General features: G+C 45.9%; 1 protein-coding gene across 3 annotated transcripts; it reads right to left on the reverse strand.

The window, feature by feature from the left end:
* Window positions 1-1,045: 1,045 nt before the first annotated feature.
* si:ch211-195o20.7 (cytospin-A) lies at window positions 1,046-15,077 on the reverse strand. 3 transcript variants are annotated; one of them, XM_068721942.1, is made up of 12 exons: window positions 14,809-15,077; window positions 14,134-14,255; window positions 11,501-12,107; window positions 11,239-11,291; window positions 5,098-5,612; window positions 4,659-4,743; window positions 4,449-4,515; window positions 3,346-3,406; window positions 2,923-3,019; window positions 2,665-2,781; window positions 2,517-2,576; window positions 1,046-2,390 (listed from the first exon to the last, which is right to left on the reverse strand). In XM_068721942.1, exons 2-12 carry the CDS (start codon window positions 14,143-14,145, stop codon window positions 2,301-2,303), a joined length of 1,764 nt encoding a protein of 587 aa, XP_068578043.1. In that variant the 5' UTR covers window positions 14,146-14,255; window positions 14,809-15,077; the 3' UTR covers window positions 1,046-2,300. The 3 variants fall into 3 exon arrangements, with proteins under 3 accessions (XP_068578043.1, XP_068578041.1, XP_068578042.1); XM_068721940.1 differs by having other exon boundaries at window positions 4,659-4,755; XM_068721941.1 differs by lacking the exon at window positions 14,809-15,077 and having other exon boundaries at window positions 4,659-4,755; window positions 14,134-14,301.
* Window positions 15,078-15,156: the final 79 nt, after the last annotated feature.

The raw sequence follows: 15,156 nt of genomic DNA on the forward strand, positions 1-15,156 counted from the left end.
GACAGCGACCGCGTCGTGAAGTGACCCGGACCTACGCTTTACGAAACCCCTCCCCCTGTCTGTCCACCAACGCCCCATGGGGCCCGCACTCACACACACACACACACACTCACACTCACACACACACACACACACACACACACACACACACACACACCAGGATGCATGCACAAATTATCACACGTATATTCTTTGTCTCACACACAAAGGAGGAGTTCACACACTCTTAACGCCTTTGCCCAGGGGGATGCGTCTCATCTATCTCTCTTTTTTTAAGAGACTTGACAATCTGTCCAAAGCACAGAGAGAGAGACGTCGTGGTGTATCCATGCCGAGAAGAAAGGCCGTCTTGAATGTCAAGAGAAGAACACCTAACGTGTGACACAAAACCACCTGAGAGTTGTATTCTTGACGGGTTATCTGAAAACTGAGCTGCCGCTATTTGAACCTGTATTGCTTTTTGTAAACATTTTAATACTTTAAACCCCGTCCTCGGAAAGCAAATCCATAGAATTGCGGCTCAGCCACAGTATGTGGTAAACGGGTTCGCCATTGGAATTACTTTGTGATAACAGAACAGCGGGGTGTTATTGAGGCTTTGTCATGGGAGAAAATGGTGGTAAGTCACGGAAATACTGAAAAAAAGGGGACTTCATAGATTGTATCATCGTTTGTTTTTGGGGGGGGTTTTGTTCTGTTTTGCAAGTGTGACACAGAAATAGATGTCACACAAAGTGTTTGGGTTAAAATAGCAGCAGGGAGGAGATGAGCTGACATTGTGGGATCATGTTTTAACCTCTAAGCAGTAATTAAAATGTTCACCAAGGAACATGATGACACAGGCACAATGGAAGCCTGTATTACATCTTCTTCACCAGCAGGAGGTAGTAAAGTGAAGGCTAACGCCTCCTTTTAAAGCTGCGCCTGGTCCAACTCTGATGGGAATACTTTACTATGCTCAGTCTTTTCATTGAAGTGTTTAAAATACTCATTCTCTTTGGAAGTCACTGGGTTACACAACACCCACACAGTGTTATTTGCTTCATATTAACTTTTTATTTCTTTGGTATTATTCTTTTCACACTAGTTACATATAAACAGGTTTTACAATGATGGTACTTTGGCAACGAACTCCGCTTTACACCTGCTGAAACTTGTTTTTCAGTTTCTCAGCTGGCGTGTGGTACGAGGATGCGTCTGTGAGGATGCAGGTGTGACGTGAGGTGATGTTGCAACCGGATGCACCAGCCTGTGTGGGCTTGTGTTTGCTTTTATTTCACTCCTGTAATGCACATCCCCGAGCACCTCGACAGCGTTGGCCCACTTTAGTTGACATGGAGGCACTTTTTTTTTTTGATTTTGATCATTGTCATTCAGTCACTGCAGTTACTGTGAGGAAAAAACACGAGCTGTTTTTCAAACCGGAATTTGAACTTGACAAATCTTCTGATTGGTCTGCAGCCTTCTCTGCTGAATACCTACCGAGCCCGTAGAAGACTAACCAGCAGTTATGCAACATCTGTACTGTACATTATTACATTCGTGCACCGACAAGGTGTCGACAAAAGTGCATATTTACAGAGTGCTTCAAAAGGTCCGGGATGAAGTAGAATCTTTGCAGAGCATAACAGACATGCTTAAAAGGCAAAACACATTGGCAGGTAAAACAACGAGCAGTTTAAGGACTGCTTACAGATTTGATAAAAGGACATGATGTTATACAGTACTTATGGCCAGTGTGGAGACATTTACAGCAACTCAGCCTACACAGACACCTTCCTCATGAGGATGCTATAAAAAAAAATGATCCACTTATTCCTAATTTCTATGGCGGGATTTATTTTAAAAGCTACAATATGTCAAATTGTATTAATCCTTCTCAGTTGGTCAGATTCTGATAAGCTATCTGCTGTGTCTGAATTCTTCACTACATACTGAAGTCAAATGGCAGCTGATTTAATGTATATAAGAAATAAGAATCAATAGGACAATGGTAACAAAACCACTTCTGGTCAGAGGACATTTTCCGAAGCGTATGACAAGCAGAGGGGACTTCAATCCACAGTTGAAAATTTTGAAATACTTTTTTTTATGTTTTGACATGAAGTCTTCATCAGGAATTTTGATGTCAGCAAATTGTAAATTGTAGCTTTTAGTAACAGAAATTCACCCAGTTTCCGGACACACAAGAAAAGGTACATTATAGTATTCAGGGAAGCCATCACAACTAATATCGTTTCCTTTGGAGAGTCCTTAAGGATCCACTACGGTGGGCTCGTCTGTCAGCATACCGACAGCGGTCACATCTCAAAGTGACGGTAGATGCTCTCCACGTAGCTCAGGACCCTTTGCCAATCAGGACCTCCGGCTCTCAGCATCTCCTCCACCGTCTATGGAGCAAAGATGTCAAACACGTTCATGAGCTCAAAATCGACCTCGCATCTGTCATAGAGAAGTCAGATGAGGCGTTACCGTGTCATGATTTGTTTGAATTAGAAAAGACACCCAAGGCGTACCAGGGTTTGTGCAATCCCAACAGTCTCTCCTGTTTTGAATGCCAGGCTGAGATTCTCCCTCTACGAAAGAAAAGAACGAATCGATAAGTGGAACACCATAAATCACCCAGTCCCATCCGTTACAACAAGCGCCAGGAACAGACCCTACCTTGTTCTCTGGAGTGAGAGTGGCGTACGGGATATGTGAGGGGAGGTAGGTGTGGTACACGGCACAGAAGGCGAGACCGTCGGCCCAGCTGCTGCTGAAGTTGGTGATGTCGATATTCTGCAGGGAGGGAAAAAGACAGAGAAGATTACGGCAACACAAGAGAATTTAACCAATCAGAATTTGTTACAACGATACTTTTGTTGCTCTGAAAAAAAAAAAAAACCCTGAACATGTAAACTAAGTCACGTCCAGGATCACCTTGTGGCCTTGTGTTCGGCTCTGACACCAGCGGAGCAGCGAGTTCCTCTTTGAGCCTCCATGGCGACGCAGCAGCAGGTTGAATCCATCCTGGGACCTGACAACAACAGGACGCAAGGCGTAGGAGCTTTTGGTTTGAACACTGCAGGAGTCGTCGTCAGTCAGTTGGGTGTTTATAACAAAAATCTTGTCACATAGTGGACTCTGTTATTGACAGGAAACCCTAATTAACACGTTGATTCCAAGTACGAGAGGTGTTTTGGCCCCAATATCGAGCTTTATGAGTTCACCGGACAAATGTACTCGGGTTGAAACGACAGGATGTAGCAATTGGACCGGTCTTCTGTCAGCGTGTGTGTGTGTGTGTGTGTGTGTGTGTGTGTGTGTGTGTGTGTGTGTGTGTGTGTGTGTGTGAAGACTCACTTGGTGGGAGGCAGCTCAGTGAGGGTAGCGTTGTACTTGTTTAGAGACTCCTCACGTTTTCCTGTAAAGACAAGCAACCATACTTCATTACCCAACAGCATGCTGTCTTTATGAACACTAAGCAGCGGTGCAAGGAGGGAGGTTTAGCCGCACCACCCTTAAACATGCTCACATATATTTACACTGTTCTATTCAGAGCAGCTTTAATTGATTTTTGGCCACTTGGTGGCAGCAGAACAAGCTGTAAGATTGACATTCACTGTATGAAGTAGCGAACTATTTAGCAAACAATTGACCGTTTACACATGTTCACACATGCCCATGAACACTGAGCGACATTAGCATTCTAAGTAATGGATTACAAATAAAGCCGAGCTAACCGAGAGATTGTTTCTTCTCGTAACGATGCCGATGAAAGAATGACCAATCAGGGTTTACCTGGTAAAGTAGCTTTTAAAGCCTCCCAAATTGGTAAAGCCCATGTATTTCTATGTCACCTGTCCCATGCTCTCAGATATGTCTGCCTGCTTGTGGGATAAAATTGACTTGAACCCTAAAAAAAAAAAAAAAAAGTTTAACTGCTGCGTGTATGCAAATAATGTACTGTAGTGTGTATGCACAGTGTTTCAGTACACAGTGTTTCAGCTTACAATGAAAAAAAGTACTTATCTCTGGGATAGTGGACAAGAAGTTACATAAAATGGAAATACTCAAGTAAAGTGCAAGTACCGCAGTACTAAAGTATCCTAAATGTACTTAGTGACGTTCCCCCACTGCTAAAAGCACAAAATTATTTACGAGAGCACAAAGTTCTTCACAGATCTGGCCTTATAACTTTGCTTTTATGTACACCAGAAAAGACACCATTTCATTACAGTAGCTCATTGTGCTGACAGCAGCGATATGCGTCTGATGTATTTAAGTTGCCGAAGTGATACTTTGTCCAGGGTTTGGCCGGTCTGCAAACAAAACCGGGACCCATTTGTGAAAAGCATTGCTCAATAGCACTACACAGGGTACCTTAAACAATTATACGGTAAAACTGGTAACATGCCGCAAAATACTGTGACACATTTTCTACACACATATATACACCAACACACCTGTGTCAGCGCTCGACCGGCTGTCTTGCCAATCCAGACTTCTTCGGCCTCTCAGTTGCCCCAAGTTCTTTAAAAAACAAGAACGAGATTCATTCAAATTCAGTCAAAATCACTGCATGATCAGCAAACTATGGATGAAGTGTGCGTGCATTTCCTGGCTGACAACCAAACTCAAAGGAAGGATCCTCCTCGAGATGAAGTGTGTCTCACCTTGGTTGTCGGGCCAACAGTTGAGGCCGTGTGGGGCTGGGAAGTTCCGTTCTGCATGGTGGGGGAGCCTGAGGAGGCAGGTAATCTGGAAAGACTTCTGTAACATTACAATACATCGTTAGCGAAACCAAACTACCTTTTAATGGCGTTTTTTTTATTTTTTTTATTAGACAGATGTTCCACTCCGCTCCAGCTGTAGACACAGCTGTTCAAACTGCCCTCAAGTGGCCCCAGAGTGGGTTGAGCAGTCAAAAGAAACAACGATCACAGCCATGACCAAATTTGGTGATTGTTATTTATTTTCCACTGCTATGTCAGAGACAAAAAATGTGGTGGGTTTTTCAGAACATATTTAAGTGCCACCGACACAAAATGATGCTATAGCGTGTTCCTCTGTATTCCAAAAATAGTCACACAAAGGTCATACAGTTCATCTCACCTTGACCTCTCCGTGGTCATCGGCTTTCGCGTCTCGCTGGATCGCGCCTCTTCTCCACTCCTATCCTTGTTGGTCACGTTCCTCAGGTAACGCTCGGTCACACCTTTACAGTCCGCTTTGGCATCCTCGTCATTCTTCGTCGATTCATTGGGACTCCCGCTTTCCGTCCCTTCTCCCCCCAGCCTGCGCAGCCCCGTCTCCCTGCCCCTTTGGGTCCCGTCTTTGCTTTCGGAGATGTCGGTCGCTTCTCCATTGGGCCTCTCTGGGTCCTGACACGGAGCCTGGGCGAGAGCGGCCAGCCTCTGCCTGCTCTGCTTCAGCTCCCCTCTCAGGGTTACCAGTTGCATATCGGCCTCCTTCTGTCTCTGCTGGGACGCGGCCAGCTCCCTCTCCACGTCCTTGTGTGCCGTGCGGAGCGCAGTCAGATCTTCCTCTGCCTCGGCTCTCAGACGGTCCGCCACTGACACCGCCACCTGTAGGTCAGCCTGGAACTGCAGCCATTCCCCACGCTCTGTCTGGAAGGGGAAGAATATGGGGCTGTTATTCCAAGTGATTGATGATGCTTTCTACGAACAGAGACTGACATTTGTGGTTCCTAAAAGATAAGGCAGACGGTCGCCTTAACACATCAACTCCTATAAACATCCAGAAGCAGACATAGTTTCTTATTTAAATTTACTAATGGGTCCAAATCAATAAAAAATGGAGATTTTGTTTTAATCGCAGTACAAACAGGCAATTCATATTGCTACACTACTGTCGGCAAATATTATTCTACTGCAAATCATTTTCTAAAATAACTAAATACAAAGTATACAAAAGGATTAAACTGACATTTATTTTTAAACCCAAACTGGAATGAATGCCAGAACAAACATAGCTGAACCCTCAGCAGACAACGACGATAATCAAATGAACAATCAAATATCCATTTGGCGCTCATTAGGAGACGAGGTTGAACTGAACTGAGCGACAAGCTTCAGCAAGCAGAGAGAGGATGGGAGCTGACAAGTCCTCTCTAATGAGGCATAACTGAATTGTGAGCCAAAAGGTTTTGCTCATGTCAGCTAGAAAAATCAACAAGATTATGTTCTCAGCTTTTAGAAGAAAAAAGTTTTGAAACTGGCTGGAAAAAAAAGAGTGTTTTTTCTTCTTTTTTTTTTTTTAAATAGAATGGTCAGATGAAAAGCTTGAGGCCATTACACATTGCTTGACGAATAAAAAACATGTTAAATAGAGTTCCCTTTTGTAAACAGATACGCAGTTTATATGTCAAGGGCTTTTATTGTGATAGGTAACAGAGGAAGGAGTGGATCTGGGATGCGCCGCCAAGGATGAAAGGAATAATAAAGTTTGCTGTCTTGGTCCAGACTACGGCGCCTCTGTTGTTGTACAGCACAGTGTATGTTTTGAGTTTGTCCATTCCGCACAATGTAATTGGATTGTGTCTTTATCTGCGATGCGAAAGGTCAGAAAAATCAACTTTGTTCCGGGAAAAAAAAGTGTTCCGCTGCGTAATATTTGCATTCTGTGTGAACTACTCATGACAAAAACATCAGTTTGAAAATTGAAATTGGAATTGAGTAATTAATGGCACACAAAAAAACAAAAGGCCATTGCTCTAACACAGGCTCAGTATTCAGTTTTCCTTCTTGAGGAGTATTATTGCCTCGGAACGTGCCCAAACACTGCCCCAGACATCAAAAGACGCTCCCAGAACCAATGAAGCCAGATGGCAAAAGATACCAGGACATCAAAAGAAACGTTAAGCAACTATCATCACAAAAAGAGGGAGGGAATGAGAAAGAAAGGAAAGGAAAAAGAAGAGAGGAAAGACAATAAAAGTGGTTGGAATCACGCACAGATTTAATACCGTTAAGACGGCGGAGAACTGTAGGCGGGATGTGAGGGAGTGCTAGGAGCGGAGCGGTTGGGAAGGTCGGTAATTAGATGAAGAATGGATGGAGATGTGGAGGAGGAGGCAATATGTGAGCCAAGTCTGACCAGTGACTCGAGACCACAGCTGGACTTGATTACACTGCGCACACACACACACACACACACACACACACACACACACACACATATCGTATTCCCCTCTTCTCTCCCACACATACACCTCCCCTATTCTCTTACCACCAAACCACGCTGTTAAGTTGTCTCACACACACACATCTACACGTTCAGGGGTGAGCTGGAGCGCATTCTCTCTGGCAACATGTGTCAAGTGAATAGTAGCGTAGTGGTCTATGTTTGCTTCTAGATTAAGTAATACACCCATTTGGACTTGAAGGATCTTGTCTTCGTTATCTGGACACGACTGCAACTGGAGCACGTCTGTTTGAGGAAACAGGAAGGAGTGCCCATCGGGTTCACGCTGAGATAAGGGTGTGGAGTGTCAGTCTTAAGAGACAAAACACACACACACACGTACTCCCTCAAGAGCTGACCTAGTGCCCCACTGCAAGACCAGATGTGGTATCCAGCCCACACACACACACACACACACACACACACACACACACACACACACACACACACACTTGTCTATAAACTTGATGCACATCTGAGTTCCTGACAATTTCTGGAAAGGGTCCAGCACACTTGGAGATTGTGTCAGCGTGTGTGTGTGTGTGTGTGTGTGTGTGTGTGTGTGTGTGTGTGTGTGTGTGTGTGTGTGTGTGTGTGTTCCATCCATCTGTCCCTAGTTCACCTCCACACCCAGTCTCTTTCTGATGCATACTTTGGGAAACATCCCAGCTCTGTAATGGCTCCTCTGTCCAGCTTTCCACAGCCTGTGGTGTGCATTCAAAAAAGCGGTTGAATAGGCCGTTACAGCTATTAAGGGACATTTCACTTCCTCTACAGCAGTCACACGCGCGCACAAAATGGGCAAATGCCCCCCGACTGGCACATGAAAAAAAAAAAAAAAAGCCCGGTAGCGCCGACAAGTTGCATATCCAAATGTCCACAGACATCAAAAGAAAAGGGTCCCAAAGTCACTGCCATTTACTCGTCGCTGCAAATTCAACACAAGCCCCCCCCCCCCCCCCCCCCCCCCCCCCCCTCCTCGGATCCCCCCAAACACACTCAATTTTCATTCTACATGTGAACAGCCTCCGTGGCCTCCAGATACCGGGGCCTTTATTCAGCTGCTGGAGCAGCCTAGGGAGGAGAAAACGAGAGCAGAGGGAACCGGCAGATCATTCCTGGAAATCTCCGGCAGCGTTCACCTGGAACTGATTCCAAAGCCGGGCTTTGTGATCGACTGAATCTCCAGGAGGGAGGGAACACAACTTTGCCCCCACCACCACCACCACCACACACACACACACAGTACCCAGACAGGAATGAGTGTTTTCATTTTTGTCGGTTAAGACAACTGAAGACTGGTGGTGCGCATAAGCACAGACAGATGGCACATCGCATTATATCCTTCGTAGTTCGATGCACATTGGGTAATCATGTGTTTTCAGAATTCCGTTTAGCTGCAGTACATCAGGAATACATTATGACTGCAGACAGACAGAGAAAGATATGGAGCATTTGGGAACGCAGGGATGAAGAGGCGCGGAGGAGAGGCTTAGCTGACAGAATGGGACTGGAAGAATAATGGCTTCTTAAATTACACAGGGAAAAAAAAAAAGGTCAAAAAACAAGGACGTCAGAGCTAAAGCGAAAAGTCCTCAGCAACCTGGGGTCAGATGAAAAGATGGACGGAACGGGAAAGAACAGACTTAAGAGGCGAGGAAGCGAGATAGGGGAGGGCCCGGGGAGAAGAGAGCGGAGGGATGGGATGAGACGGAGAGGTGCTTTGCAGCAAAAAGTTGGAGGGTAATTGTTTCGGGTTCTTGTGCTCAGGGAGGAGCCGTCAGTTCTCAGATGGAGACAGAATGAGGGAATGAAGAAACAGCGGAGAGGCACAGCAAGGGAAGGGAAGGAGGAGGGAGGCTTCCGTACAAAGCTTTAAAAAACAATCGCACCAGCCAAGACTTTCAATGCATATCTGAACGTGTTTGTGAGTCTTCTGTCTCACGTGGAGCGAACACACACACACACACACACACACACACACACACACACACAGACACACACACACACACACACACACACACACACACACACACACACACACACACACACACACAAAGACACATGGCCCGGTCAGTCACTGCGCAGCCCCCCCTTCCTCCCCCCACCATCTCGCCACAAAGCACAAAACAAGTTTTGTCTCCTGAACAGCCGAATGTGAACCCCCTCCTCCGCACTGCTCTCCCCTTCTCCGGCTCGCCACAAAAAAAAAAAAAAGCTCCCAGGACGGCAGAGCAGACCGAGAGGGTTCATAAAGTCGAGCTCTGCAGGCTTATATTGCCCCACGGAGGGCCCGTGTAAACACAGTGTTGGATTGGCCCGATATCTAATTCACGGCTACCTCTCAGTCAGTAGGTCTCTCTGAGGTCCAGCTGGCCAGCGCAAGGCGGATATGTCCAGGTCCTTTACAGGGACGTGGGAAAGTGGAGGAGAGGGAAAAGCAGGAGAAAGCAGGGATTGAATAGCAAGTAGGGAAAGAGGTGACAAGGAAGTGTGGGGTGAAAGATCATGTGCGTCTGATCAGCACTGTGCTGCGATATAATAATTAAAACAATTCACAGAAGTAGTAAAAGTGAGGACAGTCACAGGGAGGAGAAAAGAGGAAAAAAAGAGAGATGGGGTTTTGACGGAGGCGTACTATAAGGTCATATTCCAGCTGTTGTAATCTGTGGCAGATATAGCGGAAGCTGGGAGCCTCTGGCTACAATCCTCATAAGGGAGGGTCATAAGTAGGGAGGGTCATAAGTTGGAACGAACGACGCACAGGAAATTACCGCAGCATATCACCATCCTCATAAGAGCGTGGAACGCCCGAGCTATGGGACTGAAATGCTTGCAGTATGTACATTCTTATTGTGCATGGTTTCTTCATCTTTAGCTTTGGAACCTAAGAGTGGCTCAATCCGAAAGTGTGGCAGAAAATAACACGAACGAATGAAGGAAACAGGTGTCCTGCTTAACATTCAAGACCTATGTTCTCCTTTCAAAAGTAGCCACACCCACATGCAACTATCTAGGATCAACTCTACGAGTATGAGCTACAAAAAAAAACAACCACTTTGACAGATGACGATCTCGAAGATTTTCCTCTTCTGGGGCCTCTCGGGAGAAGCAGAGGACAGGAAGACCTCCATTAGCAAAGCTGCAGCTCCCCGAGGGGCCCAGTCCAAGGCCTATTGTGATAGAGGGGGATGGAGGGTGACAGGGCGTGTTGTGCCGTTATCTCCTGGATGAAAGGTCACAAGTGCTACTCTGACTGATGTGTAATTGGAGTGCGTGGCTTCCTGTTTACATTGCTATACTTATCCACCGTAGTGTGTTGGCGAAAAGGCATTTTGTTCTTGTTTTAGAACTAGTACTAAAGATAGGAAAAGGTGGGAAATACGATCAAAAACTACAACTTTTAGACGACTGAGGTATTTTCTCTGTCAAAGTGGTCCCTAATTGACTCCTCTTAGTGACCATTACTGTGTCTGTCAACAAGTTACCACTCTGGAAAATCATTGTCATTTTGTAACAACGGGTCCTTCACTTCAGTCAGAGGTAGTCAAAGTCAGGCTTCTCATTTCTTGCCGGGGGGCCATTGATGTTGCTGGTTGAAATGGGAATTGTCGCTAGCTGTAGCTAGCTAATTATGCTAATGTTAGCTCCATGAGTTGGTTAAAAACTTTGTCTTGAGCTAACTTTTAATGTTTTCAGCTGACTCGTTTTATATCGAGAACCCTGCAAAATGCGTCTTCAGCAAATACATGATGGCTACATACATGATAGTAGTATTGGTAGTAAGCTAATTAGCAGGACATGCTAACCTTTGTAGCTTACGTCAGAGCAGAAAAACACACTGTCCAATCCATGTCATATACTTTTACTCTTGTATTTTTGGAATGGCCATATTTATAGTGGGACTATGGTGGGTTGACCGTGGACCCTCTAGAGGGGTCAGGGGGCATAATACAGCTCCATGTACGCCGGGCCTACTTACAAATGCTGATTGAACAATCACTGGTCGGGGGAGGGGTTTTAGCGAACAAACTTTCTAGGGCAACTGACCTGTAAAGTAGTCTTCAAACTCTTCACTTCTGTCAGTAGATGCTTCAGTATCTCTGAGGGAAGGACACAGAAATGTCAGAAGACATCACATGCATATCAAATACAAAAAAAAAAAATGTCAAGGAAATGGATTTACCCTTCTCAACGCACGGAAATGTCAAGCCCACAATGAAATGAGGAGTTTTAGTTCTCAAACTAAAATTCTGCAGATTCTGCATATTTTTCATCGTCGGAACATAAAGTATATTGTATTATATCTCACCTGCTGTGTTGGTGGCCCCATCCTGACTGGCAGCGATACCCAGTGCTGACCTACACTCCTCCAGAAGCTTCTCCAGCTCCTGACTGTCCCCAGCTTCGTGAGCCGGCAGCAAAGACTGACTCAGACCGCTGTCCCTTTCCCTCCAGTTCTGCCCGGAAGAGCTGCCCACCACAGGTGAGGCGCTACACAGAGCGGAGGGGCTCTTTGTGGGGCTGATGGCCGCAGTCTTCCCCTGGGAGGCCAGAGGTCGAGGGGTAGAAGTAGGAGGACCCCCCATTCCTCCCCAAAGCAGCTTGTCCTTTACCCACAGTACTTCCTGACTTGTGGTGCAGTGGGCTAACTCCAGGGCTAAAGGTGAAGCTATTCGAACTGGCCGGTGGATGAAGCCTCCAATCAGGAGCGGCACTGGAAGTGGTAGGGTTGGTGCTCGGCTGCGCTTTCTTCCCACTGGATGCGAGGACTGGGACCGGAGGTGGCGATGAAACCGGTGCTCCAGGGGAAGGTTGAGGTGAAGTAGGGGGAAGGAGTTTGGGGACACCGGGTATGGAAGCAGGTCCGTCACTCTGTGGAGAAGCAGGAGGAGTGTGGAAGCTATCCCCAAGGGCCCCTAGAGAAAGAAAAAAAAAAAAACTAACTCAGATGAAATAAGAAGGGGGGGGGGGGGGGGGGGGTGGGGGGGCGAGGAAAAAGCAACGATTTTGTATTTACAAGAGCAGGAGGATTGTGTCTGTCTTTCAATGAAAAGAAAAGTATACTGATGCATTTTTTTTTTTCCCCCACTTTACTGAACTCGCACAGAATCGTGACTCCAAAAAGCGGCGTACGAACCGAAACCGCGACTGCTGTTTACCTCTAACATATATAGTTTATAATCTGCTTTAAAAAAACTATTTGTCAGATATAATTTTTCTAGAAAAAGTGCCATTACCTCATTTAAAACGACACCTACTCGTTCTCCCTAATTAAAAATTCCAGAGTGTGTGAATATGCAAATCTTAAAGTTAAACACAAGATGTCTCGTGCTTCACTGATCTGATGTCTATATTCTATGTATATGTGGCGTCTACGTTGCATACCGGACTAAATCCTGCTCCGTCTTAAACTTAAGATTTACGGCGAGCACAGAGGAACTTCCCTCTTTCAGCAGATGACGGTAGAAAAACAGCCTTCTACTGTGAAAACTCTGCACATACATCATGCTGCGCAGTGACGGTCAAGTAACAAGGCTTTAAAGTTATGAATAATAAAACACAACAAAACAGATCGAACAAAAAAAACTGAATCATGGACTGTAGGGGGAAAAAAAAAAACACAAAAAGTTTGGTGGTCACTAGTCTGGCATGTCGACACTGAAAACAACCATTGAGAGAGGTGACCAGCCCAGAAAACATCCAGGCCAAGCCCCTGAAGATGAATGCTTTAATACAGACATTCCTCTCGGGTCGCTCATCCACAATGTGACATTCATTCTCCAGATTCAGGAACACACACGTACACGGAGGACAGATGTTTCCCCATACATAGACCAATTGTATGGCGCAAATACATTTCCAAACGTGACACAACAGCAATAAATAACACAAGTGATTTCTACTTTTTTGGCTCAGCGCTCCTCGCCCACAGCAGCGTGCCACTAATAACAACTTTAAAAGCTATGGGAACCACTGGGCATCGTGTCTTTTCTTTACTCCTATTCCTTGTTTGGACAAAAGCCTCACTGCTAGTAAAATTAAGTCTTTTCTCTTTTTTTTTTCTCGTGTTTGCAAAGTACCTGCTGTAAAGCCGAATCATTGGGAAAGAATGACAGGATTGTCTAATAACTTTCTCATGCCACCTCTGCTTTTTGTTTGTCCAACCATGCGCACGAGTGGCAAATTGACTGAATGGGTGTGCGTGTGTCCATTGAGGTCTGTGTGTGTGTGTGTGTGTGTGTGTGTGTGTGTGTGTGTGTGTGTGTCAGAGTGTGTGTGTGTGTGTGTCAGATAGCATTAGGCTTCCTATGATTAATCCGCCGCTCTTGTGCAGAGCCGGGGAATTCTGCCGATTCATCACAGCTGGCCTGAACGAATCACATAGGGACGCCAGGAGAATGACCACTCACTGTGCAACACACAGGAGGGCTGCCAAGATTCCTGCTGCTGCTCGACACACGCACGCACGCACGCACACACACACACACACACACACACACACACACACACACACACACACACACACACACACACACAGCCTTTTCTGCTTGCTTCTCCTTTTGTTGCCTTCAATATCCTGATCGCCACTTATCCACCCCTCTTTCGTACAGTCTCCTTACTCTTCCTGTATTTCTTGCTCTGCCATCCTCCTTCTACTACATGCTTTAGTGCAATAAGGTGTGCTGAATTGATTCTAAAAATAAAATCAAAATGAGGCCAACACACACACACTCACACATATTGCCAGGTGTCTGTGTGTACTGCCAAACATTTGAAACCCATTGAAGCATGCAGAGACAGACCAACGGAGATTCAGGGGAAGTGATTTGACCGGAGCTAGTTTCAAAAAAGGAATTGCAGGCTTATTTGTGTGTGGTGTGTGTGTGTGTGTGTGTGTGTGTGTGTGTGTGTGTGTGTGTGTGTGTGTGTGTGTTGACCTACCTGTGGGTCCATGGCCGTCCTTGCTGGAAAAGTTGCCCATACTGCAGTAATGGGGTTTTGGGCTGCTGATGGGGGCCCTGCAGGTGCTTGTTGCTTTTTCACTCAGCTCAGACCAAAGTGACCTACACACACACACGCACACGCACACACACACACACACACACACGCGCGCACACACACAGAGGACATCCAGAAAGATGATGGATGAAGTCATGCACTTCCAGTCCGCAGTATGTTATCCAGCTGAGACATAATTCAGTGAGCTCAGCTGTGCGGTGAGCTAACCTCCGTGCCCTTAAAGTGCGTGATACACTGGTGGAGTCTACAGGGACGTGCACATGCGACAACCGAAGTGAACACATCTCATTGAAAACTGTCCACGAGAAATTTGCGCCAGAAGAGACACATTCCGCGCCATCGAAACAACACACACTAATAACTTTTATTTGCAAAACATTATTGATTAAAAACAACTAAAAGAAAATCCCCAATGGTTTTGTTCTCAGGCCATTGACTTTAACGCGCTATCGACGCTTTTACACAAACAGCGCGGATTACGTGCGCATCCAAAAGTTGGAAACCGTATTTTCGAAAAGTAACTTAAATGTATCGCCCGGTACGTTAAAACCGATTAACCTTTTGAGTTTTAAAGAGCAATGAAAGGCGCATACAAACCCCTTGAAAGCGGCAAAAAAAAAAATCCCGTCCCAACTCCTTTTAGTTCGCAGTTTGGTGAACTCTTCCTCTCCACCGCTTTGACTCCTCTCAGCGCTGCTCAGCCGAGTCCTCACGGAGGAGAGGGAGCGGCACACAGACCCTCAGAGCGCCGCTTAATCCCCGCGACCTGCGGCCGCTGGAAACGTGTCAATACGAAGACAACGCATGATCTCAATCCGCACATCGAGCAAAAAAGAGCGGGGAAGAAAGAAAACAACAACAACAAAAAACTCCATGGCACAAAAAGACACCGGTGACAGATGGCGCCGATAGCCGCTCCGTGTGTCCGCTGGAGGGCACCGTTAG

The sequence above is a fragment of the Cebidichthys violaceus genome, unplaced genomic scaffold, assembly GCF_023349555.1.
Source record: "Cebidichthys violaceus isolate CVI_PGR_0920_01 unplaced genomic scaffold, fCebVio1.0.p SCAF_28, whole genome shotgun sequence".
Lineage (NCBI taxonomy): Eukaryota > Metazoa > Chordata > Actinopteri > Perciformes > Stichaeidae > Cebidichthys > Cebidichthys violaceus.